This window comes from Heterodontus francisci, chromosome 8 (genome assembly GCF_036365525.1).
Source record: "Heterodontus francisci isolate sHetFra1 chromosome 8, sHetFra1.hap1, whole genome shotgun sequence".
Classification (NCBI taxonomy): Eukaryota; Metazoa; Chordata; class Chondrichthyes; order Heterodontiformes; family Heterodontidae; genus Heterodontus; species Heterodontus francisci.
In genome coordinates this window covers 2,091,552-2,116,629 of record NC_090378.1, presented here as the reverse complement: position 1 = coordinate 2,116,629, position 25,078 = coordinate 2,091,552, and the positions used below count along the sequence as shown (strand labels likewise).

The following is a 25,078-nucleotide window of genomic DNA, read 5'->3' as shown; positions in this document are numbered from 1 at the left end:
TGTACATCAGTCAGAATCTCATTGAATGGCAGGACAGGCTTGAGGGACTGAATGACCTACTCCTGTTCCAATGTTCCAACTCTCACCGAAAGTTGTCACCTATCTTGGGAAACCTCAATTAGAAAAACAAAACCTTTACCTTTATTCTTTGAGTTAAAACATGATTGGAAGGGGGGAGGGGGTGAAATTTCCTGAGATAGAGTTCTGTCCAACAATCAACTCAATGTGCGACTGAGAACAAGCTTTCACATTGCAGAAGAAGAAACCACAAGCATCGACAAGTAAAAACAAATTGTGTAATCAGCAGGAATGTTTAACTGGCAGTGACTGGGATTGTAAGGTGAAACTGTGCTCTGTGGCACAGTGTTTGTGTGAAATCCATTCACCCACTCCCTCACTACACCATTGGTGGCCATACCTTCAGTTGCTTCAATCCTAAACTCTGGAGTTCCCTCCCTAAACCTCTCTGCCTCCCAACCATCTCTACTCCTTAAAGATGCTCCTCAAAACCTCTCCCTTTGACCAAGCTTTTTATCACATTTCCAAAATCTCCTTATATGGCCCAGTGTAAGTCTCTGTTTGATTTACACTCCTGGGAAGTACCCTGGGACGTTTTACTACATTAAAGTCGCTATATAAATGCAAAATGTTCTCTGTCCTTTCCTTGAAAAAACATCAAAACTCTGCAGAAGTTTAGAAAAGTCCTGGACATTCGGTAGATATGATCCCCTTTTGTCCCCCCATACCACCACCTCCGCCTTCCACTCACAGCACACAGCGCCAGCTCCACATCCCAGTACATAAAAACAGCAGGAGGTCATTCAACTCCAAATTTGCAGATGACACAAAACTGGGTGGGAGGGTGATTTGTGAGGAGGATGCAGAGAGGCTTCAGGGTGATTTGGACAAGTTGAGTGAGTGGGCTAATGCATGGCAGATGCAGTATAATGTGGATAAATGTGAGGTTATCCACTTTGGTATCAAAAACAGGAAGGCAGATTATTATCTGAACGGCTATAAACTGAGAGAGGGGAATATGCAGCGAGATCTGGGTGTTCTCGTACACTAGAGCTTGAAGGTAAGCATGCAGGTCCAACAGGCAGTAAAAAAGGCAAATGGTATGTTGGCCTTCATAGCGAGAGGATTCAAGTACAGGAGCAGGGATGTCTTGCTGCAATTATACAGGGCCTTGGTGAGGCCACACCTGGAATATTGTGTGCAGTTTTGGTCTCCTTATCTGAGGAAGGATGTTCTTGCTATAGAGGGAGTGCAGCAAAGGTTTACCAGACTGATTCCTGGGATGGAGGGACTGATGTATGAGGAGAGATTGAGTCCGTTAGAATTATATTCGCTGGAGTTCAGAAGAGTGAGGGGGAAATCTCATAGAAACCTATAAAATTTTAACAGGACTTGACAGGGTAGATGCAGGAAGGATGTTCCCGATGGTGAGGGAGTCCAGAACCAGGGGTCATAGTCTAAGGGTACGGGGTAAACCTTTCAGGACTGAGATGAGGAGAAATTTCTTCACCCAGAGAGTGGTGAACCTGTGGAATTCGCTACCACAGAAAGCAGTTGAGGCCAAAACATTGTATGTTTTCAAGAAGGAGTTAGATATAGCTCTTGGGTCCATAGGGATCAAAGGATATGGGGGGGAAAGCGGGAACAGGTTACTGAGTTGGAAGATCAGCCATGATCATAATGAATGGCGGAGCAGGCTCGAAGGGCCGAATGGCCTACTCCTGCTCCTATTTTCTATGTTTTTATGTTTCTTATGTTTTTTGCACCATTGAATTACATCATGATTGATATGCACCTTAAATCCATATCCGTCAATCCCTTTATTGAACAAAAATCTTATCAATCACAGTTTTGAAATTTTCAACTGACCTCCAAAATCCACAACTCTTTCTGGGGTGGGGGAGGGGGGGGGGGTGGTGGAGTTCCAGATTTCCACTCCCCTCTGTGTGAACAAGTGCTTCTTGACATCACTCCTGAACGGCCTGGCTCTAATTTTAAGGTTCTGCCCCTTTGTTCTGGACTCCCCCACCAGAGGAAATAGTTATAGAAACATTGAAAATAGAAGCAGAAGTAACCCATTCGGCCCTTCGAGCCTGCTCCGCCATTCATTATGATCATGGCTGATCATCCAACTCAGTAACCTGTTCCTGCTTTCACCCTTTTTTTTTAAACCAATAGTTTCTCTCTATCGATCCTAACAATTCCTTTAATCATCTTGAACACCTTGATTTGACCACTCTTCACTCTTCTAATCTTGAGAGAATAGTTTTTAGCTCACAAACACTAGAGAAGCTGGGATTGTTCTCCTTCAACCAGAGAAGGTTACGGGAAGATTTGCTAGAGGTGGACAGGATCATGAAGGGTTTTGATAGAGTAAATAAGGAGAAAATGTTTCCAGTGACAGGAGGGTCAGTAACCAGAGGGACACAAATTGAAGGCAATTGGTAAAAGAACCAGAGGGGGAGATGAGGTGAATTGTGATCTGGAATATGCTGCCTGAAAGGGAGGTGGAAGCAGATTCAACAATAATGTTCAAAAGGGAATTACATAAATACTGGAAAGGATAAAATTTGCAGTAATAAATAGTGGGGGCAAGGAATCAAATTTGGGAAGATGTGGTAAATCAAAGAGTAGACACAAGGCAAGAGCGAAAGGTATTAATATGGGAAATGATAAACAGACTGTGACAGGAAGGGACAGAGTGTACAAATCTAAGAGTAACTCAGCAGTCAAGGCTAGAGGTTACAAAAATAATAAAAGGACAAAACTAAAGGCTCTGTATCTGAATGCACGTAGCATTCGAAACGAAACAGATGAACGGAGAGCACAAATAGAAATAAATAAGGACGATCTGATAGCCATTACAGAGGCATGGCTGCAGGACAAGATAGATTGGGAGCTGAATATTGAAGGGTACATGGTATTTAGGAAGGACAGGAAGTTAGGAAAAGGTGGAGGGGTGGCTCTGTTAATTAATGATGGTATTAGCGCAATAGAGAAGGATGATCTAAGTTCAGGAAACCAGGATGTAGAAGCAGTTGGGTAGAGATGAGAAATCATAAAGGCAAGAAGTCACTTGTGGGAGTGGTGTACAGACCACCTAACATTAACCACACGGTGGAACATGGTGTAAAGGAAGAAATAATGGCAGCTTGTCAGAAAGGTACAACGATAATTATGGGGGATTTTAACCTACATATAGACTGGAAAAATCAGATGGGCAGAGGTAGCCTAGATGAGAAGTTCATAGAATGTTTGCAGGATAATTTTATGGATAATTTTGGAACAGCACGTTCTGGAGTCAACCAGAGAGCAGGGTAGACGAGACCTGTTATTGTGCAACGAGATAGGATTAATTAATGACCTCATCGTTAAGGCACCCCTAGGTAGCAGTGATCATAATATGATGAATTTTACATTCAGTTTGAGGGAGAGAAGAGTGGGTCCAAGACTAGTATTTTAAACTTAAATAAGGGCAATTATGAGGGCATGAAAGCAGAGCTAGCTAAAGTGAACTGACAAATCAGGTTAAGGGATAGGTCAATAGAGATGCAGTGGCAGACATGTAAGGGGATATTTCAGAATACACAGAATAGATACATTTCAACGAGAAAGAAAAATTCCAAGGGTGGGACCTGCCATTCGTGGTTAACCAAAACAGTTAAAGATAGTATCAAACTTAAAGAAAAAGCCTATAATTGTGCAAAGATGGGAGGCAGGTCAGAGGATTGGACAGAATATAAAAACAGCAAAGATTGATAAGGAAGGTAAAATTACGAAAGAAAGCTAGCTAGAAATATAAGACAGATAGTAAGAGTTTCTATAGATATTTAAAAAAGAATTAACAAAGTAAGCATTGGTCCTATGGAAAGTGAATCTGGGGAATTAATAATGTATAATAAAGAGATGGCAGATGAATTGAACAGATATTTTGCATTGGTCTTCACTATTGAGGATACAAGTAACATCCCAGTATTAGCTGTAAGTCAGGAAATGGAAGGCAGGGAGGAACTCAAGAAAATTACAATCACCAGGGAAGTGGAACTGAACAAATTGTTGGAGCCTCAGGCTGACAAGTCCCCGGGTCCTGATGGACTTCATCCTAGGGTGTTAAAAGAAGTGGCTAGTGAGATAGTTGATGTGTTAGTTTTAATTTTCCAAAATTCCCTAGATTCTGGAAGGTTCCATTAGATTGGAAAATAGCGAATGTAACTCCATTATTCAAAAAGGAAGGGAGACAGAAAGCAGAAATCTACTGGACAGTTAAATTAACATCTGTCTTAGGGAAAATGTTAGAAGATATTATTCAAGAAGTTATAGCAGGGCATTTAGAACAACTCAAGGTAATCAGGCAGAGTCAACATGGTTTTGTGAAAGGGAAATCATGTTTAACCAATTTATTGGAGTTCTTTGAGGAAGTAACATGTGCTGTGGATAAAGGGGAACTGGTGGATGTATCATACTTAGGTTTCCAGAAGGCATTTGATAAAGTGCCACATCAAAGGTTATTGTGGAAAATAAAAGCTCATGGTGTAGGGGGTAACATATTGGCATGGATAGAAGATTGGCTGGCTAACAGGAAACAGAGAGTAGGCATAAATGAGCCATTCTCTGGTTGGCAAGATGTAACGAGTGGTGTGCCACAGGAATCAGTTGCTGGGGCCTCAACTTTTTACAATTTATATAAATGACTTGGATGAAGGGACCGAAGGTATGGTTGCTAAATTTACAGATAACACAAAGATAGGAAGGAAATTAAGTTGTGAAGAGGACATAAGGAGGCTACAAAGGGATATAGATAGGATAGGTAAGTGAGCAAAGATCTGGCCAATGCAGTATAATGCGGGACAATGTGAAATTGTCCATTTTGACAGGAAGAATAAAAAAGAAGCATATTATCTAAATGGTGAGAGATTGCAGAGCTCTGAGATGCAGAGGAATCTGGGTGTCCTAGTGCATGAATTGCAAAAGGTTAGTATGCAGGTACAGCAAGTAATTAGGAAAGCTAATAGAATGTTATTGTTTATTGTGAGGGGAATTAAATACAAAATTAGGGAGGTTATGCTACAGTTATACAGGGCATTGGTGAGACCACATCTGGAATATTGTGTACAGTACTGGTCTCCTTATTTAAGCAAGGATGTAAATGCATTGGAAACAGTTCAGAGAAGGTTTACTAGATTAATACCTGGAATTGGTGGGTTTCTTATGAAGAAAGGTTGGACAAGCTTGGCTTGTATCCACTGGAATTTAGAAGAATAAGAAACATATAAGATCCTGAGGGGTCTTGACAGGGTGGATGTGGAAAGGATGTTTCCCCTTGTGGGTGAATCTAGAACGAGGGGTCACTGTTTAAAAATAAGGGGTCACCCATTTAAGACAGAGATGAGGAGAAATATTTTCTCTCAGAGGGTCGTGAGTCTTTGGAATTCTCTTCCTCAAAAGGCGGTGGAAGCAGAGTCTTTGAATATTTTTAAGGCGGAGGTAGATAGATTCTTGATAAGCAAGGGGGTGAAAGGTTATCGGGGGTAGGCGGGAATGTGGAGTTGAGATTACAATCAGATCAGTCATGATCCAGTTGAATGGTGGAGCAGGCTCGAGGGGCTGAATGGCCTACTCCTAGTTCGTATGATCCTCTACAAGTTGTGACTTAGGTCAGTTATTGAACGTGGAACTCACAGGTTCAGAGCAGAATTAGAGATTAAAAGATTTTTTTGCCCACAGGCTCTAAAAGGTTTTTTAAGAAGACCTAATTGAACCAATCAGGTGTTTGCAACAATCTCACAGCTTCGTGGCCACTTTTACTGACACCAGATTTTAATTTCCAGATTTTGATTTAAACTGAATTCAGATTCTCAAAGTGCACCATGGTTGGATACACTTCACTATATCAGGGTTACTAGTTCAGTAATATAATTAACGTACACTACACTACCGTATCCCTCTGGATTACTTGTCCAGTCATATAACCACTATAAAATCCAACTCGTTCACTCATGTCCTTTAACAAGGAAAGTTGTCGTCCTTACCCGGTCTGGGCCGATATGTGACTCCAGTCCCACACTAACAGCCCCTGAAATGGTCGAGTGAGACACTCAGGTTATCAAACCCACTACCAGGGGTTTAAGAAGGCAGCTCACCACCACCTTCTCAGGGCAACTAAGGATGGGCAATAAATATTGGCCTTGCCAACATCCTGAGAATGAATGAACATAAAAAAGAATAATGGTGACTGTGTCTGAGTCCTGTTCTAGAACATTTCGACTCCTGTAAATTATTTAACAGGCCATCGATGTTGTTTTAATACTTCAATAAGTGACTTATGAGCTACACAAGTTTCAACATCTTTCCAACTGAAATATTGGCAACAGTTTCACCAAAATCTCCATTGTGGTCGAACAATCTTTCAATTGAAAAATTACTGCTGTAACTTCTTCACAGAACCCGGGACACCAGGAACATTCAGGTAAAGGATGAACAAGTTACATTGCTACAGCGTCTTTCATTACTTCAGGATGTCACAAAGCATTTCTCAGACAATTAAGGAGTTTTTGAGGTGCAGTCACTGTTGCAGCCAATTTGTGCACAGCAAGCTCCCACAAACTACAATGACATCATGACTGGATAATCTGATTCAGTGATGTTGGTTGAGCAATAAAAATTGGCCAGGGCACTGGGGAGAACCGCTCTACTCTTCTTCCAATAGCGACCATGGGATCTTTAACTTTCCCCTGAGAGGGCAGACAGTACCTCAGTTCAACGTCTCATCAGAAAGACTGTAGCACTCCCTCAGTACTGACCCTCTGACAGTGCAGCACTCCCTCAGTATTAACCCTCTGACAGTGCAGCACTCCCTCAGTACTGACCCTCTGACAGTGCAGCACTCCCTCAGTACTGACCCTCTGACAGTGCAGCACTCCCTCAGTATTAACCCTCTGACAGTGCAGCACTCCCTCAGTACTGACCCTCTGACAGTGCAGCACTCCCTCTGTACTGACCCTCTGACAGTGCAGCACTCCCTCTGTACTGACCCTCTGACAGTGCAGCACTCCCTCAGTACTGACCCTCTGACAGTGCAGCACTCCCTCAGTACTGCACTGGGAGCATCAGCCTAGATTATGGACTCGAGTCTCTGGAGTGGGTCTTGAACCCACAACTTGATGACTCAGAGGCCAGACTGTTAATCACTGAGTCATAGCTGACAGCCACTAAATATATAAAACAATTTGATTCATTAATCTATCAGTTCCCAAAACAAACACAGCCAGTGATTGGAGCCTGGTTTTACCTCCAGAAGGTTGAACTCACCTGGGTCCGAGTGTCTGCCCTGTCTCTTGTGCCCATTGAACCATTTCTGCATGAGAGAAAAGAGACAGTAATGCACAGTTGCCAGCACAGAAACAGGCCATTCGGCCCAACTGCTCCGTGCTGGTGTTTATGCCCCACACGAGCCTCCTCCCATCCTCTTCCTCTCACCCTATTAGCATATCTCTCTATTCCTTTCTCCCTCATCCAGCTTCCCCTTAAATGTATCGATACTATTCACCTCAACCACTCCCTGTGATAGTGAGTTCCACATTCTCACCACTCTCTGGGGAAAGCAGTTTCTCCTAAATTCCCAATTGGATTTATTAGTCACTATCTTATATTTATAGCCTCTAGTTCTGGTCTTGCCCAGTGGAAACATCTTCTCTACATCTACCCGATCAAACTCATTCATAATTTTAATACCTCTATTAGTTCACCCTCAGCCTTCTCCTTTCTAGAGAAAAGAGCCCCAGACTATTCAGTCTTTCCTGATCGTTATAACCCTTTAGTTCCAGGATCTAGTACTTGGATATGCTGTATTTAAAAAACATTCTCTAAATATTGTTCAATAATTCACATGAGGGTACTTTGCGATTCATAAATTAATTGTTACACGGAAAATAAAATTGTGTCTATGCAGAATTTGGCATCAATTATTAAATGTTTAAAATATGTTCAGCTTTGTCCCTCCAAAATCCCTGTCAGCGATTCTCCACTGCAACCGTCTCCAGCTCGAACAGTTCCTTCATTGTGAAGACCAAAGTCACTGTCACAAACTTTGTTCCATAGCCACCAACCTCACCCCTCCCCGTGGCAATTTGTTCAGGTTCTCAATTTTGAATGCAAGAAGAGCTCCTGAGCACATATTACTATTCCCAGCTCTCTACCAGCTGCTGTCTCTACCCATACCTCAGCTCATCTGTTGCTGAAACCCTCATGCTGCTTTTGTTACCTCCAAATTTGACTATTCCAATGCTGTCCTGACCAGCCTCCCATCTTCTATGAGCTTCAGCTTCCTTGTCCCAACTTGTGGCAAGTCCATTTCACCCATTACCGTGTTCACTGACTGACATCAGCTGCTGGTCTGGCAATGCTTCTGTTTTACAATTCTCATCTTTGTGTTCACATTTCTCAATGACTGTCCCCCTCCATATCTCTGTAACATCCTCCAACTCCACAACCCTTCGGGATCTCGGAGCTCCTCTAATTCTGGCCTCTTGAACATCCCTGATTTTAATCGCTCCACCATTGACGGCCATGTCTTCAGCTGCCTGGGCCCCAAGCTCTGGAATTCCCTCCCTAAACCTCTCCACCTCTCTCTCTCCTCCTTTAAAACCAACCCCTTTGACGAAGCTTTTGGCTACCTGTCCTAATATCTCATGTCGGTCAGTGTGAAACTTTGATTTCTGCTCCTGTAAAATGCCTTGCGACGTTTTACTTTGCTAAAGGAGTGATATCAGTATAAGTTGTTGACACTCACTGAAACAACTTGTATTGCTGGATCAGTCAGAAGGGAATGTGAAGTTTTGTAATTGAAATCAAAACACAATTGCTGCATGAAAAACCATGTCAACGTCCCAGGTACAGTATAGAGCAGAAAGTTCATTTAACCAGTCACTGTTACCCTCTGAGTAAGTGCCCAAGCACAGAAAGGGAAGTGGGAGGAAGTCAGCAGAGCGAGAAATAACAGAAAACTACACACACAGACACTTGCACGCATACTCACACGCAACACACTTCCTCACACGCAACACACTTCCTCACACGCAACACACTTCCTCACACGCAACACACTTCCTCACACGCAACACACTTCCTCACACTCCCTCACACGCAACACACTTCCTCACACGCAACACACTTCCTCACACGCAACACACTTCCACACAAGCAACACACTTCCACACACTCACTCACACGCAACACACTCACTCACACGCAACACTCTCACTCACACGCAACACACTTCCACACACGCAACACACTTCCACACACGCAACACACTTCCACACACGCAACACACTTCCACACACGCAACACACTTCCACACACTCACTCACATGCAACACACTCACTCACACGCAACACACTCACTCACACGCAACACACTCACTCACACGCAACACACTCACTCACATGCAACACACTTCCACACACGCAACACACTTCCACACACGCAACACACTCACTCACACGCAACACACTCACTCACACGCAACACACTCACTCACACGCAACACACTCACTCACATGCAACACACTCACTCACACGCAACACACTTCCACACACGCAACACACTTCCACACAAGCAATACACTTCCACACACGCAACACATTCACTCACACGCAACACACTCACTCACACGCAACACACTCACTCACACGCAACACACTCACTCACACGCAACACACTTCCACACACGCAACACACTTCCACACACGCAACACACTTCCACACACTCACTCACACACAACACATTCACTCACACACAACACACTCACCCTGCCAGAGAAAGAAACAGCAACACTTACCTCCTCCTGATTCACTCTTCCACAATCTGGAACAAGATGAAACATTGCATTAGCAAAGCTCTACAGCAAGACCAGACAGTTTGCTGCCTCACATTCCCACTCAGCTGGAGCTGGGGAGTGGTTATACCTGTGCAGGTACGGTGCAACTGAAGGCAGGGCTCAGAGCCTAAGCCTCCGATTGGATCATTAGCTGCTGCCTGATTGGCCCATTTCAGTGCAAATCTTCATTCCTGTTTTTCAGAGCAGCAGAACAGCTGTGGAAGGTACGGCACAGCATCAGATTGTGCTGCCAACTCCCTGAATCAAAATCAAAGGTTACAGGGTGTAGATGGGAGTGTGGAATTAGACACACAAACAGATCAGCCATGATCTTATTGAATGGCAGAGCAGGCTCGAGGGGCTGAATGGCCTACTCCTGCTCCTAATTCATATGTTTGTATAAATCTTTGGGTAGAAGACCAATAGGAGGATGTTTGATTTATTTGTACATACTCTTCCAATCTTCCCTAGATATGGGGGAGGTGCCAGAGGATTGGAAAGCGGCAAATGTGACACCCTTATTCAAGAAAGGGTGTAAGGAGAGTCCTAGTAACTACAGGCCAGTTAGTTTAACATCAGTGTTGGGTAAGATTTCAGAAACAATAATCATGAAAAAAAATGAACAGGCACTTGGAGAGGTTTGAGTTAATTAAGGAGATCCAGCATGGATTTGTAAAAGGCAGATCATGCTTCACTAATCTAATTGAATTGTTTAGTGAAGCAACAGAGAAGGTTGATGAAGGGAATGTGGTGGATGTTGTCTATTTGGATTTTAAGGAAGTGTTTGATAAGGTACCACATAAAAGGCTGGTTAACAACATTGAGGCTCATGGAATAGAAGGGCCAGTGCCCAACCGTGTAAAAAATTAGCTTAAGGGCAGAAAACAGCAGGTCATGGTAAATGGTTATATTTCAGACTGGAGGATGGTAGACAGTGATGTTCCCCAAGGGTCAGTGCTGGGACACTTTGCTATATATAAATGACTTGGATCTTGCAATACAGAGTAACATTTCAAAATTTGATGATGATACCAAACTTGGAGGTGTTGCAAACAGTGAGGATGATACGAACGACATGCAACAGGGCATAGGCGAGCAGAATGGGCAGCGAGGCGGCAGATGGAGTTTAATACTGACAGGTGTGAGGTGATGCATTTTGACAGAAGGAATAGGGAGAGGCAATATATACTTAATGGCACAGTTCTAAAGTGTGTGCAGGAACAGAGAGACCTGGAGGTGCCTCTTTGAAGGTGGCAGGACATATTGAGAGAGCGGTTAGTAAAGCATATGGGATCCTGGGCTTCATAAATAGAGGCATTGAGTATAAAAGTAGGGAAGTTATGCTTGAACCTTGATAAGGCTCTGATTAGGCCCCAACTAGAATATTGCATCCAGTTCTGGTCACCACACTTTAGGAAAGATGTGAGGGTCCGTGAGCGGGTGCAGAGGAGATTTACCAGAATGGTTCCAGGGGTGAGGGATTTTAGTTACAAGGTTAGTTTGGAGAAGCTGGGGTTGTTCTCCTTGGAGCAGAGGAGATTGAGGAGAGATTTAGTAGAAGTATACAAGAATATGACAGCCTTAGATAAGTTAGACAAGGAAAAACAGTTCCCATTAACTGATGGTACAAGGACTAGGGGACATAGATTGAAGGTTTTGGGAAAGCGATGCAGGGGGAATATGAGGAAGGAATTTTTTACACAGTGAGTGGTAATGACCTGGAACTCGCTGCCTACGAGTGTGGTGGAAGCAGAGACGATGAATGATTTCAAAAGGAAATTGGATGGGCACTTGAGGGAAATAAACTTGCAGGGCAACAGGGATAGAGCAGGGCAGTGGGACTGACTGGATTGCTCCACGGAGAGTAGGCATGGACTCGATGGGCTGAATGGCCTCCTTCAATGCCATAAATGACTCTATGACAAGACTGGTTATGCCATGGTTGGAGACTAGGACCAGTAGAGGGGCCCCTTATAGAAAGGCCACAGAGAGGAGATGGGGTGTTCCCAGAGATAGGAACCTAATGTTATGAAGAGAGTGTTGAGAGACTGGGATGGAGAGAGGAACAGAGAGGACTGAGAGGACATTTACTGGAAGATTTTTTAATTCTGTAGAGCTTTGAGTTGGTAAATAGGGAAAGATAGTTCATCTGCCTGAGGAGTCAGTGATGAGGGATCATCAATTTAAAATTCAGGGCTAGGAGAGGGATGAAGAAAAATGTTGTTACACAGGGAGTGGTTGGAGCAGAGACCTTTGCATCTTTCAATGGGAATAATTCACACAGGAAAAGATACAGGGATATAGGGACAGAGCGGGGCAGTGAGATTAGTTTGGGATTGGTACAGGGATATAGGGACAGAGCGGGGCAGTGAGATTAGTTTGGGATTGGTACAGGGATATAGGGACAGAGCGGGGCAGTGAGATTAGTTTGGGATTGGTACAGGGATATAGGGACAGAGCGGGGCAGTGAGATTAGTTTGGGATTGATACAGGTATATAGGGACAGAGTGGGGCAGTGAGATTAGTTTGGGGATTGATACAGGGATATAGGGACAGAGCGGGGCAGTGAGATTAGTTTGGGATTGATACAGGGATATAGGGACAGAGTGGGTCTGTGGGATTAGTTTAGGGATTGATACAGGGATATAGGGACAGAGCAGGGCAGTGAGATTAGTTTAGGGATTGATACAGGGATATAGGGACAGAGCGGGGCAGTGAGATTAGTTTAGGGATTGATACAGGGCTATGGGGAGAGAGTGGGGAAGTGGGATTCGTTTGGGATTGATACAGGGATATGAGGAGAGCAGGACAGTGGGATTAGTTTGGGATTGATACAGGGCTATTTGGAGAGACTGGGATTAGTTTGGGATTGAATCAAGTGTCAGAGGAGAGAGCAGGGCAGTGGGATTAGTTTGGGATTGATACAGGACTATGGGATTGATATAATTCTCTAACTCACTGATTGTGGTGGTAAAACAGCACAAACTGGTCTTCAAACGTTTAATCTGTCAGAGAGATTTGAGTTTCCCATGATATTGCTGTGAAGTTATGAGGAAGCACTAACCACTGGTGTTTTACCTGCACTTGTCTTGCCACAGGTGTTGACTCTCCCTAAGCATTCCTTGTGTGCCCCAGCTCCACACCTGGTGCACAGGTATCCCTGGTAAAATATCCCCCTGAGGAAAGAATGGAATCTATGATTACAGCTCTGCACTGCAGCTTTACAACAAAAAATTGCATTTATTTAGCGCCTTTAGCTTAATATAACATCCCAAGGTGCTTAAAAGGAGTTTTAGCAAACAAAATGTAACACTGAGCCATGAAAGGAAATATTAGGACAGGTGACCAAACATTCAGTCAAAAAGCTAGGTTTAAGGGAGCTTCTTAAAGGAGGAAAGAGAGGCGGAAAGGTTTAGGGAGGGAATTCCAGAGTTTAGGGCCCAGACAGCTGAAGGCACAGCCACCAATGGTCACAGAGTCATAATGGCATAGAATGAGGCCACTCGGCCCATCAAATCCATAGTGGAGCGATGGAAATCAAGGATGGACAAGAGGTCAGAATTAGAGGGGCACTGATATTGGAGGAGATTACAGAGATAGGAAGGGACGAGGACCTGGAGGATGGGAATTGTTTAATTGATTGTGGCTTAACTGGGAGCCCAGAACATGATGGGTGAACAGAACTTGGTGTGAGTTAGGATACAGACGACAGAGTTTTGGATGTTAGCAGGCATTACTGACCTCCTGTTATCAACTCTGATAGAGAAAGCAACCTAGGCAACTAAACGTAGATTACAGGGAATGTCAAACTGCAGATAGGCTGAAATAATCTGTTCTCTGTTCAGCAGTGATCTTGAGAATTTCACTCACTCTATCAACACTCTGATTCTTCTGACCTCAGCAGCTGCTCACACTCTTCCTGCACTCAACTCAGGTACTTGCACGACTTCTACGTGAATCCTGCCCCTAAACAGATCCCTCCCTGTCCCCATTTCCCAAACACCCGCCGTTCCCCAAACACCCCCAGCTCCCCAAACACACCCCCATTCCCCAAACACCCCTATTCCCCAAACACACCCCCATTCCCCAAACACACCCCCATTCCCCAAACACACCCCCATTCCCCAAACACCCCTATTCCCCAAACACACCCCCATTCCCCAAACACCCCCAGCTCCCCAAACACACCCCCATTCCCCAAACACCCACCGTGCGCTGAATTCAAGAGGCAGCCTTGGGTGTCTTTTCTTGGCTCCCTGTCATGTTACTGGGGTACTGTTCTATTATTGCAGCCCTTTTCCTTACAATAGCTTTACTTTAACCAGGTTAAGGTAAACAAGACGAAGCCACTATGAACAGCAGGCACTCCTAGAAATACCCTCCCAACCCTCGGCATCTCACCTTAGCAGCATATGGCAAGCCCTGCAGGATGTAGTCCGTTCAAAACTGTGCATGGTGAAAGCATGGTTATTGCTGTTGGCATTGTCAGGCCTGATGTTGGATCTGCAGGAGACAGAGAGAGAGAACCAGATTCAATAGAGTGAGCAGCTCTGAAAACAAATACTGCTTGCTCCAGAAACTGTTGTAATGTAGGAAATACCACAACGAATTTGTGCACAGAAAGCTCCCACAAACAGCAATGGGATAATGACCAAATCATGTTGACTGAAAAATGGATAAATATTTGGCCAGGCCACCTGGGAGAACTCTCCTGCTTTTCTTTGAAAAAGTGCCATGGGATTATTGCATCCATGTGAGAGAACAGAAGGGGCCTTGGTTTAATGTCTCATCTGACAGTGCAGCACTCCCTCAGTACTGACCCTCCGACAGTGCAGAGCTCCCTCAGTACTGACCCTCCGACAGTGCAGAGCTCCCTCAGTACTGACCCTCCGACAGTGCAGAGCTCCCTCAGTACTGACCCTCCGACAGTGCAGCACTCCCTCAGTACTGACCCTCCGACAGTGCAGAGCTCCCTCAGTACTGACCCTCCGACAGTGCAGCACTCCCTCAGTACTGACCCTCCGACAGTGCAGCACTCACTCAGTACTGTCCCTCCGACAGTGCAGCACTCCCTCAGTACTGTCCCTCTGACAGTGCAGCACTCATTCAGTACTGACCCTCCGACAGTGCAGCACTCCCTCAGTACTGACCGTCTGACAGTGCAGCACTCCCTCAGTACTGACCGTCTGACAGTGCAGCACTCCCTCAGTACTGACCCTCCGATAGTGCAGCACTCCCTCAGTACTGACCGTCTGACAGTGCAGCACTCCCTCAGTACTGACCCTCTGACAGTGCAGCACGCCCTCAGTACTGACCGTCTGACAGTGCAGCACTCCCTCAGTGCTGACCGTCTGACAGTGCAGCACTCCCTCAGTACTGACCCTCCGATAGTGCAGCACTCCCTCAGTACTGACCGTCTGACAGTGCAGCACTCCCTCAGTACTGACCGTCTGACAGTGCAGCACTCCCTCAGTACTGACCGTCTGACAGTGCAGCACTCCCTCAGTACTGACTCTCCAACAGTGCAGCACTCCCTCAGTACTGACCCTCCGACAGTGCAGAGCTCCCTCAGTACTGACCCTCCGACAGTGCAGCACTCCCTCAGTACTGACCCTCCGACAGTGCAGCACTCACTCAGTACTGTCCCTCCAACAGTGCAGCACTCCCTCAGTACTGTCCCTCTGACAGTGCAGAGCTCCCTCAGTACTGACCCTCCGACAGTGCAGAGCTCCCTCAGTACTGACCCTCCGACAGTGCAGAGCTCCCTCTGTACTGACCCTCCGACAGTGCAGAGCTCCCTCTGTACTGACCCTTCGACAGGGCAGAGCTCCCTCAGTACTGTCCCTCCGACAGTGCAGAGCTCCCTCAGTACTGACCCTCCGACAGTGCAGAGCTCCCTCAGTACTGACCCTCCGACAGTGCAGAGCTCCCTCAGTACTGACCCTCCGACAGTGCAGCACTCCCTCAGTACTGACCCTCCGACAGTGCAGAGCTCCCTCAGTACTGACCCTCCGACAGTGCAGAGCTCCCTCAGTACTGACCCTCCGACAGTGCAGAGCTCCCTCAGTACTGACCCTCCGACAGTGCAGAGCTCCCTCTGTACTGACCCTTCGACAGTGCAGAGCTCCCTCTGTACTGACCCTCCGACAGTGCAGCACTCCATCAGTACTGACCCTCTGAGTGAGTGGCACTCCCTCAGTTCTGCACTTGGATGTCAGTGTGGATTATGTGCTCTAGTCTTTGACGTGCAGCTTGAACCTACTACCTTCTGACTCAGAGGCAAGCATTGCCACCGTCTGAACCATGGCCAACAGATGAGAAATATGAGAAGATCAAGGATGGATCCTTGTGGGATACCAGGGGTAACTGTGGGAGCGGGGAGGATTGCCATTTCCGGTGGTTCTTTGGCTAAGACAGAGGAGATACAAACAAAACAAGGTGAGAGCAGTCTCCTGCAGCTGGATGACAGTGGAGAGATGTTGGAGAAGGACTGTATGGTCAACCATATCGCAAAGGACAGTTAGAGGTAGTTTACCTTTATCACAGTCACATAGGATGTTATTTGTGACTTTGATAAGAGTTTTGATACTTTTTTATTCATTTGGGGATGTAGGCATCGCTGGCCAGGCCAGCATTTGTTGCCCATCTCTAATTGCCCTTGAGAAGGTGGTGGTGAGCTGCCTTCTTGAACCACTGCAGTCCATGTGGGGTAGGTACACCCACAGTGCTGTTAGGAAGGGAGTTCCAGGATTTTGACCCAGTGACAATAAAGGAACTGTGATATCGTTCCAAGTCAGGATGGTATGTGACTTGGAGGAGTACTTGCAGGGGGTGGTGTTCCCATGCATTTGCTGCCCTTGTCCTTCTAGTTGGTAGAGGTCGCGGGTTTGGAAGGTGCTGTCTAAGGAGCCTAGGTGAGTTGCTGCAGTGCATCTTGTAGATGGTACACACTGCTGCCACTGTGCGTCGGTGATGAAGGGAGTGAATTGTGGATGGGGTGCCAATCAAGCGGGCTGCTTTGTCCTGGATGGTGTTGAGCTTCTTCACTGTTGTTGGAGCTGCACCCATCCAGGCAAGTGGACAGTATTCCATCACACTCCTTGTGCTTTGTGAACAGGCTTTGGGGAATCAAGAGGTGAGTTACTTGTCACAGAATTCCCAGTCTCTGACCTGCTCTTGTAGCCACAGTGTTTATGTTGCTGGCCCAGTTCAGTGTCTGGTCAATGGTAACCCCCAGGATGTTGATAGTGGGGGATTCGGCAATGGTAATGCCATTGACTGTCAAGAGGAGGTGGTTGGATTCTCTCTTGTTTGAGATGGTCATTGCTTGGCACTTGTGTGGCACAAATGTTACTTGCCACTTCTCAGCCCAAGCCTGGATATTGTCCAGGTCTTGCTGATATGGACACGGGCTACTTCAGTATCTGAGGAGTCGCAAATGGTGCTGAACATTGTGAAATCATCAGCGAACATCCCCACTTCTGTTCTTTTGATTGAAGGAAGGTCATTGACGAAGCAGCTGAGGAAGGTTAGGCCTAGGACACTACCCTGAGGAACTCCTGCAGTGATGTCCTGGAGCTGAGATGATTGGCCTCCAACAACCATGTGCAGGGATACGGGGAGAAGGCGGAGCAGTGGCACTAGGTAAAATGCTGTTTTGGAGAGCCAGCACAGACACGGCGGGTCGAATGGCCTCCTTCTATGCTGTAACAATTCTGTGAACCACAACAATCTTCCATTGTGCTTGGTATGACTCCAACCAGTGGAGAGTTTTCTTCCCGACTCCCATTGGTTTAACAAAATTGAGGCTCATTGAATCGGAGGGTCAGTGTCAGCTTGGATTGAAGAAAACTGGCTTAAGGACAGAAAACAGTAAATCGTGGTAAATGGTTGTTTTTCAGACTGGAGGATGGTCGAAAGTGGTGTTACCAAGGGTCAGTGCTGGGACACTGCTTTTTTAATATATATAAATGACTTGGATCTTGGAATACAGAGTAGAATCTCAATATTTGCTGATGATACCAAACTTGGAGGTGTGGCAAACTGTGAGGATGATATGAACTGCCTGCAACAGGACATAGATAGGGCAGCAGAATGGGCAGAGAGGTGGCAGATGGAGTTTAATACTGTCACGAGTGAGTTGATGCATTTTGGCAGAAGGAATAGGGTGAGGCAATCTATACTTAATGGCACAATTCTAAAGAGCACGCAGGAACAGAGGGACCTGGAGGTACATGTGCATCAATCTTTGAAGGTGGCAGGACATATTAAGAGTGTAGTTAGTAAAGCATATGAGATCTCGGGCTTCACAAATAGAGGTATTGAGTACAAAAGCAGGGAAGTTATGTTGAACCTTTATAAAGTTTTGGTTAAGTTCTAACTGGAGTATTGCATCCAGTTCTGGTCACACTTTAGGAAGGATATGAGAGTCCGTGAGAGGGTGCAGATGAGATTTAACCAGAATGGTTCCAGTGATGAGGGATTTTAGTTACAAGATTAGGTTGGAAAAGCTGAGGTTGTCCTCCTTGGAGCAAAGGTGATTGAGGGGAGATTTGATGGAGGTATTCAAGATTATGACAGGTTTAGATAAGGTAATAAGGAAAAGTTGTTTCCATTAACTGATGGTACAAGGACTGGGGGGACACAGATTGAAGGTTTTGGGTAAAAGATGCAAGGGAGATACGAGGAAGAACTTTGTTTATGCAGTGGGTGATAATTACCTGGAACTCACTGCCTACGAGGATGGTGGAAGTGAAGTCCATCAATGATTCCAAATAAAATTGGATGGGCTCTTGAGGGAAATTAACTTGCAGAACGATGCAGCGAGAGCCTGGGGAATAGAACTGACTGGATTGTACTGCAGAGAGCCAGCATGTACTCAATGGGCTGAAGGGCCTTCTTCTCTGTCATAATGACTCTGACTCCAGTTTTTCTAGGGCTCCTTGATGCCATACTCAATCAAATGCTGCCTTGATGTCAAGGGCAGTCACTCTCACCTCACCTCTTGAGTTCCGCTCTTTTGCCCATGTTTGAACCAAGGCTGTAATAAGATCAGGAGCTGAGTGGCCCTGGCAGAACCCAAACTGAGCGTCACTGAGCAGGTTATTGCTAAGTAAGTGCTGCTTGATGGCACTGTTGACGACCTCTTCCATCACTTTACTGATGATTGAGAGTAGACTGATGGGGTAGAGAAAATGATTTGAGGGATTCAAACAAGGAATTCTGGGAAAGATGTGCACAGATTTGGGAGGAAATGACACACTGAAGGGGGAGGCTAGTAAGGCAGAGGTCATGGTACATGTTGGTACCGATGACATAGGTGGATGAGGTCTTGCATCAAGAATTCAGGGAGTTAGGCAGCAGACTAAAAAGCAGGACCTCTCGGATTGTAATCTCTGGATTACTCCCAGTGCCACGTGCTAGCGAGTATAGAAATAGGAGAATAGCACAGATGAATGTGTGGCTTAAGAGTTGGTGCAGGAGGGAGGGTCTTAGATTCCTGGACCACTGGGACCGTTTCTGGGGAAGGTGGGACCTGTACAAGTGGGACGGTCTACATCTGATCCAGAGGGGGACTAACATCCTTGCTGGCGGGTTTGCTAGTGCTGTTGGGAGGAGTTTAAACTAATTTGGCAGGGGGAGGGGATGCAGATTCCTATCAGAATAGGGACACAGCTAAACACAGGAAAGCAAACAATTCAGAGGGAATACAGCAGAAGTAAGTTTCAAGGGAGAAAGACCAGGATGGAAGGCCTCTACTTTAATGCCAGGTGTATTGCAGGTAAAACGGATGAGTTAAGGGCAATGATTGACATGTGAAATTGTGATATAGTAGCCATCACGGAGACATGGTTGAGGGAGGGGCAGGATTGGCAGCTCAATATGCCGGGATATAGAATCTTCAAGCGAGACAGAGGAGGGGGTAAAAGAGGAGGGGGCATTGCAATATTAGTTAAGGAGTCAGTTACTGCAGTAAGGAGAGATGATATCTTGAAGGGGGCATCAAATGAAGCTTTATGGGTAGAGTTTAGGAATAAAAAAGGGACAGCCACATTGCTAGGTGTTTATTATAGACCCCCAGATAGTCAGTGGGAATTTGAGGAGCAAATAGGTGCGCAATTTGCAGAGGTGTGTAAAAATAATAATAGGGTAATTATATTAGGTGATTTCAACTTTCCCAACATTAATTGGGATAGTCATCGTGTTAAGGGCTCAGATGGAGAGAAGTTCTTAAAATGTATACAGGAGAACCTTTTAGCTCAATATGTAGAGGATCCAACAAGGGAGGGTGCAGTGCTGTACCTAATTCTGGGGAATGAAGCCAGACAGGTGGTTGATGTGTTGGTGGGGGGACATTTTGGTGATAGCGACCAGAACGTGGTACAATTTAAGCTTGTTATGGAGAAAGAAACAGACAAGTTGCAAAAAAAGGTTTTGGATTGGGGGAGAGTGAATTTTAGTAAAATAAGGCAGGATCTGGCCAAGGTAGACTGGAAAGAGTTACTTGTTGGGAAATCTACAGAAGAGCAGTGGGGGGGCATTCAAAAAGGAAATGGGGAGGGTACAGGCCCAACATGTTCCCTCTAGGGTAATAGGTAGGAGCAACAATCCCAGAGAACCATGGATGAACAGAAACATTCAGGGTACGATGAGAAGGAAAAGAGAGGCTTTTAGCAAATACAAGGAGAGCAAGTCAACGGAAGCATTAGTGGATTACAGAAAGTGTAGGATGGAGCTTAAGAAAGCAATTAGGAGAGCAAAGAGGGGATATGAGAAAGCTCTGGCTGGTAAAAGTAGGGAAAATCCCAAGATATTCTATAAGTATATCAATGGGAAGAGGATAACCAGGAAAAGAGTAGGACCCATTCGGGACCAAGGGGGAAATCTGTGGGTGGAGCCAGAGGACATTGGTAGGGTGTTGAACGAATACTTCACATCTGTCTTCACCCAAGAGAATGAGGATGTAGATATGGAACTCAGAGAGAGAGACTGTGAGGTTCTTGAGCAAATTGTCATAGGGAGTGACAAGGTATTGGAGGTTTTGGCACGCTTAAAAGTGGACAAATCTCCAGGTCCAGACGATTTGTGTCCCAGGATGCAGTGGGAGGTGAGGGTGGAGATTGCAGAGGCTCTGATCCAAATTTTAAATTCCTCTCTGGCCACGGGGGAGGTGCCAGAGGACTGGAGAACAGCTAATGTGGTCCCACTATTTAAGAAAGGTTGTAGAGATAAGCCAGGGAACTACAGACCAGTGAGTCTCACGCCAGTGGTAGGGAAACTATTGGAGAAAATTCTGAAGGAGAGAATCTATCTCCACTTGGAGAGGCAAAATTTGATTAGGAATAGTCAGCATGGCTTTGTCAGAGGGAGGTCATGCCGAACAAATTTGATTGAATTTTTTGAGCATGTGACCAGGTGTGTAGATGAGGGTAGTGCTGTTGATGTAGTTTACATGGATTTCAGCAAAGCCTTTGACAAGGTCCCACATAGGAGACTTATCAAGAAAGCGAATGCACATGGGATCCAGGGTAACTTGATAAGCTGGATTCAAAATTGGCTTAGCTTTAGGAGACAGAGAGTGATGACAGACGGCTGTTTTAGTGACTGGAAGCCAGTGTCCAGTGGCGGACCACAGGGATCTGTGCTGGGTCCACTATTGTTTGTCATTTATATAAACGACATAGATGACTATATGGGGGGTAGGATCAGTAAGTTCGCGGATGACACAAAGATTGGCCGAGTGGTTAACAGTGAGGTGGAGTGTCTTGGGTTACAGGAAGATATAGACGGGATAGTCAAATGGGCAGAAAAGTGGCAGATGGAATTTAACGCTGAAAGGTGTGAGGTGATACACTTTGGAAGGAGTAATGTGACATGGAAGTATTCAATGAATGGCCTGACACTGGGAAGTTCCGAGGAACAAAGGGACCTTGGAGTGTTTGTCCACAGATCTATGAAGGCAGAAGGGCAGGTTAATAGGGTGGTGAAAAAGGCATATGGGACACTTGCCTTTATCAATCGAGGCATAGATTACAAAAGCAGGGAGGTCATGTTGGAGTTGTACAGAACTTTGGTAAGGCCACAGCTGGAGTACTGTGTGCAATTCTGGTCGCCACATTATAGGAAGGATGTGATTGCATTGGAGGGGGTGCAGAGGCGATTCACCAGGATGTTGCCTGGGATGGAACATTTAAGCTATGAAGAGAGGTTGGATAGGCTTGGGTTGTTTTCGCTGGAGCAGAGAAGACTGAGGGGTGACCTGATCGAGGTGTACAAGATTATGAGGGGCATGGAAAGGGTGGATAGGGAGCAGCTGTTCCCTGAGTTGAAGGGTCAGTTGCAAGGGGACACGTTTAAGGTGAGGGGCAGGAGGTTTAAGAAGGATTTGAGGAAGAACTTTTTTACCCAGAGGGTGGTGACTCAGAGGTCTGGAATGCCCTGCCTGGGAGTGTGGTAGAGGCAGGTTGCCTCACATCCTTTAAAAAGTACCTGGATGAGCACTTGGCACGTCATAACATTCAAGGCTATGGGCCAAGTGCTGGCAAATGGGATTAGGTCGACAGGTCAGGTGTTTTAATGTATCGGTGCAGACTCGATGGGCTGAAGGGCCTCTTCTGCACTGTATTATTCTGTGATTCTGTGAGGAAAGCGAAGTTCAAGATGTTGTGGGGGGGTGGTTAGGGTAGTTTGAGAGGATGGTGAGACTACTAATTGTAAAGTGTACGTTATACTCACACAGCCATTCCAAACTGTTCCAACCATTTCTTCTTCAAGTCTTTAGTCTTACATAAGAATTCAAATCCATTTTGGCCGTGCAGATGTGTGAGGTAGAATCCATGTGACCACTGCATCAAACAGAAAGTAATTAGAATTTTATAAAGCAGAGGAGACCATTCAGCCCATCATGTCTGTTTCACAATTTCAGGAAGAATTCTGTTGCCCCAGTTGTAGCGCTCTCGCCTTTGAATCAGGAGGCAGGTGGTTCAAGCCCCACTCCAAAGACTCAAACACATAATCCAGGCCGGCATTGCCTGTGCAGAACTGAGGGAATGCTGCACTGTCGGAGGGTCAGTACTGAGGAATGCTGTACTGTCGGAGGTTCAGTACTGAGGGAGTGCTGCACTGTCAGAGGCTCAGTACTGAGGGAGTGCTGCACTATCGGAGGGTCAGTACTGAGGGAGTGCTGCACTGTCAGAGGGTCAGTACTGCAGGAGTGCTGCACTGTCAGAGGCTCAGTACTGCAGGAGTGCTGCACTGTCAGAGGCTCGGTACTGAGGGAGTGCTGCACTGTCAGAGGCTCAGTACTGAGGGAGTGCTGCACTGTCAGAGGGTCAGTACTGAGGGAGTGCTGCACTGTCAAAGGGTCAGTACTGAGGGAGTGCTGCACTGTCAGAGGGTCAGTACTGAGGGAGTGCTGCACTGTCGGAGGGTCAGTACTGAAGGAGTGCCGCACTGTCGGAGGCTCAGTACTGAGGGAGTGCTGCTCTGTCACAGGGTCAGTACTGAGGGAGCGCTGCACTGTCGGAGGGTCAGTGCTGAGGGAGTGCTGCTCTGTCAGAGGGTCAGTACTGAGGGAGCGCTGCACTGTCGGAGGGTCAGTACTGAGGGAGTGCTGCTCTGTCGGTGGGTCAGTACTGAGGGAGTGCTGCACTGTCAGAGGGTCAGTACTGAGGGAGTGTTGCACTGTCAGAAGGTCAGTACTGAGGGAGTGCTGCACTGTCGGAGGGTCAGTACTGAGGGAGTGCTGCTCTGTCAGAGGGTCTGTACTGAGGGAGTGCTGCTCTGTCAGAGGGTCAGTACTGAGGGAGCGCTGCACTGTCGGAGGGTCAGTACTGAGGGAGTGCTGCTCTGTCGGTGGGTCAGTACTGAGGGAGTGCTGCACTGTCAGAGGGTCAGTACTGAGGGAGTGTTGCACTGTCAGAAGGTCAGTACTGAGGGAGTGCTGCACTGTCGGAGGGTCAGTACTGAGGGAGTGCTGCTCTGTCAGAGGGGCTGTACTGAGGTAGTGCTGCTCTGTCAGAGGGTCTGTACTGAGGGAGTGCTGCTCTGTCAGAGGGTCAGTACTGAGGGAGTGCTGCTCTGTCGGAGGGTCTGTACTGAGGGAGTGCTGCTCTGTCAGAGGGTCAGTACTGAGGGAGTGCTGCTCGGTCAGAGGGTCAGTACTGAGGGAGTGCTGCACTGTCAGAGGGTCAGTACTGAGGGAGTGCCGCTCTGTCGGAGGGTCAGTACTGAGGGGGTGCTGCTCTGTCAGAGGGTCAGTACTGATAGGGTGCTGCTCTGTTGGAGGGTCAGTACTGAGGGAGTGCTGCTCTGTCGGAGGGTCTGTACTGAGGGGGTGCTGCACTGTCAGAGGGTCAGTACTGAGAGGGTGCTGCTCTGTCGGAGGGTCAGTACTGAGGGGGTGCTGCTCTGTTGGAGGGTCTGTACTGAGGGGGTGCTGCTCTGTCGGAGGGTCTGTACTGAGGGGGTGCTGCACTGTCGGAGGGTCAGTCCTGAGAGGGTGCTGCTCTGTCAGAGGGTCAGTACTGAGGGGGTGCTGCTCTGTCGGAGGGTCAGTACTGAGGGGGTGCTGCTCTGTCAGAGGGTCAGTACTGAGGGGGTGCTGCTCTGTCAGAGGGTCAGTACTGAGGGGGTGCTGCTCTGTCAGAGGGTCAGTACTGAGGGGGTGCTGCTCTGTCAGAGGGTCAGTACTGAGGGGGTGCTGCACCCTTGAAGGTACCATCTTTTGCTTAGATGTTAAACTCAGGTGCAACCTACCTTCTCAGGTGGATGTAAAAGATTCTATAGCTAGTATTTGTAAAAGCAGCAGGGGAGTTCTCCCCAATATGCTGGCGAATTATTTCTGTATCCCTCTTTCACTCCCTGCTCTGATACTCTGTGTTTATTTCTGACAGTTTCAGTGTTCTTGTTCTCCCTTTCTAATATCTAAGTAAAACTTTCCCACAACCTCCATCGCAATAGATGAGCCTGTTTGGGACACAGTGATGTGGGAGATGAAGGAACAATGGTGCAATGATACTGGGTGACTTAAACTGTCCCAAAATAGATCAAGATAAAGATAATCACATCGTCGAAGATGGCAGAACAAGTTGATGAAATTGATAAAAGAGTGTGCAGGATCCTCTGCTTTATAAAGATAGCCATAAAGTACAAAAGCAAGGAGGCCATGCTGAGTCCTGA

The 25,078-nt window shown here is 46.4% G+C and overlaps 1 protein-coding gene across 2 annotated transcripts in view; it reads right to left on the bottom strand.

Moving 5' to 3' along the window:
• LOC137372614 (guanine nucleotide exchange factor VAV3-like) overlaps positions 1 to 25,078 on the bottom strand; it is a 350,921-nt gene that overhangs the window by 81,220 nt on the left and 244,623 nt on the right. For both annotated transcript variants that reach the window (XR_010975463.1, XM_068036548.1), the window contains exons 15-19: positions 22,634 to 22,743; positions 14,300 to 14,401; positions 12,977 to 13,074; positions 9,860 to 9,885; positions 7,327 to 7,372 (exon numbers count right to left, since the gene is read on the bottom strand). Coding sequence is in view for 1 of the 2 variants with exons in the window: in XM_068036548.1 (XP_067892649.1) it covers positions 7,327 to 7,372; positions 9,860 to 9,885; positions 12,977 to 13,074; positions 14,300 to 14,401; positions 22,634 to 22,743 (382 nt within the window). In the remaining variant the exon portion in view is untranslated. The remainder of the gene's footprint in view (positions 1 to 7,326; positions 7,373 to 9,859; positions 9,886 to 12,976; positions 13,075 to 14,299; positions 14,402 to 22,633; positions 22,744 to 25,078) is intronic.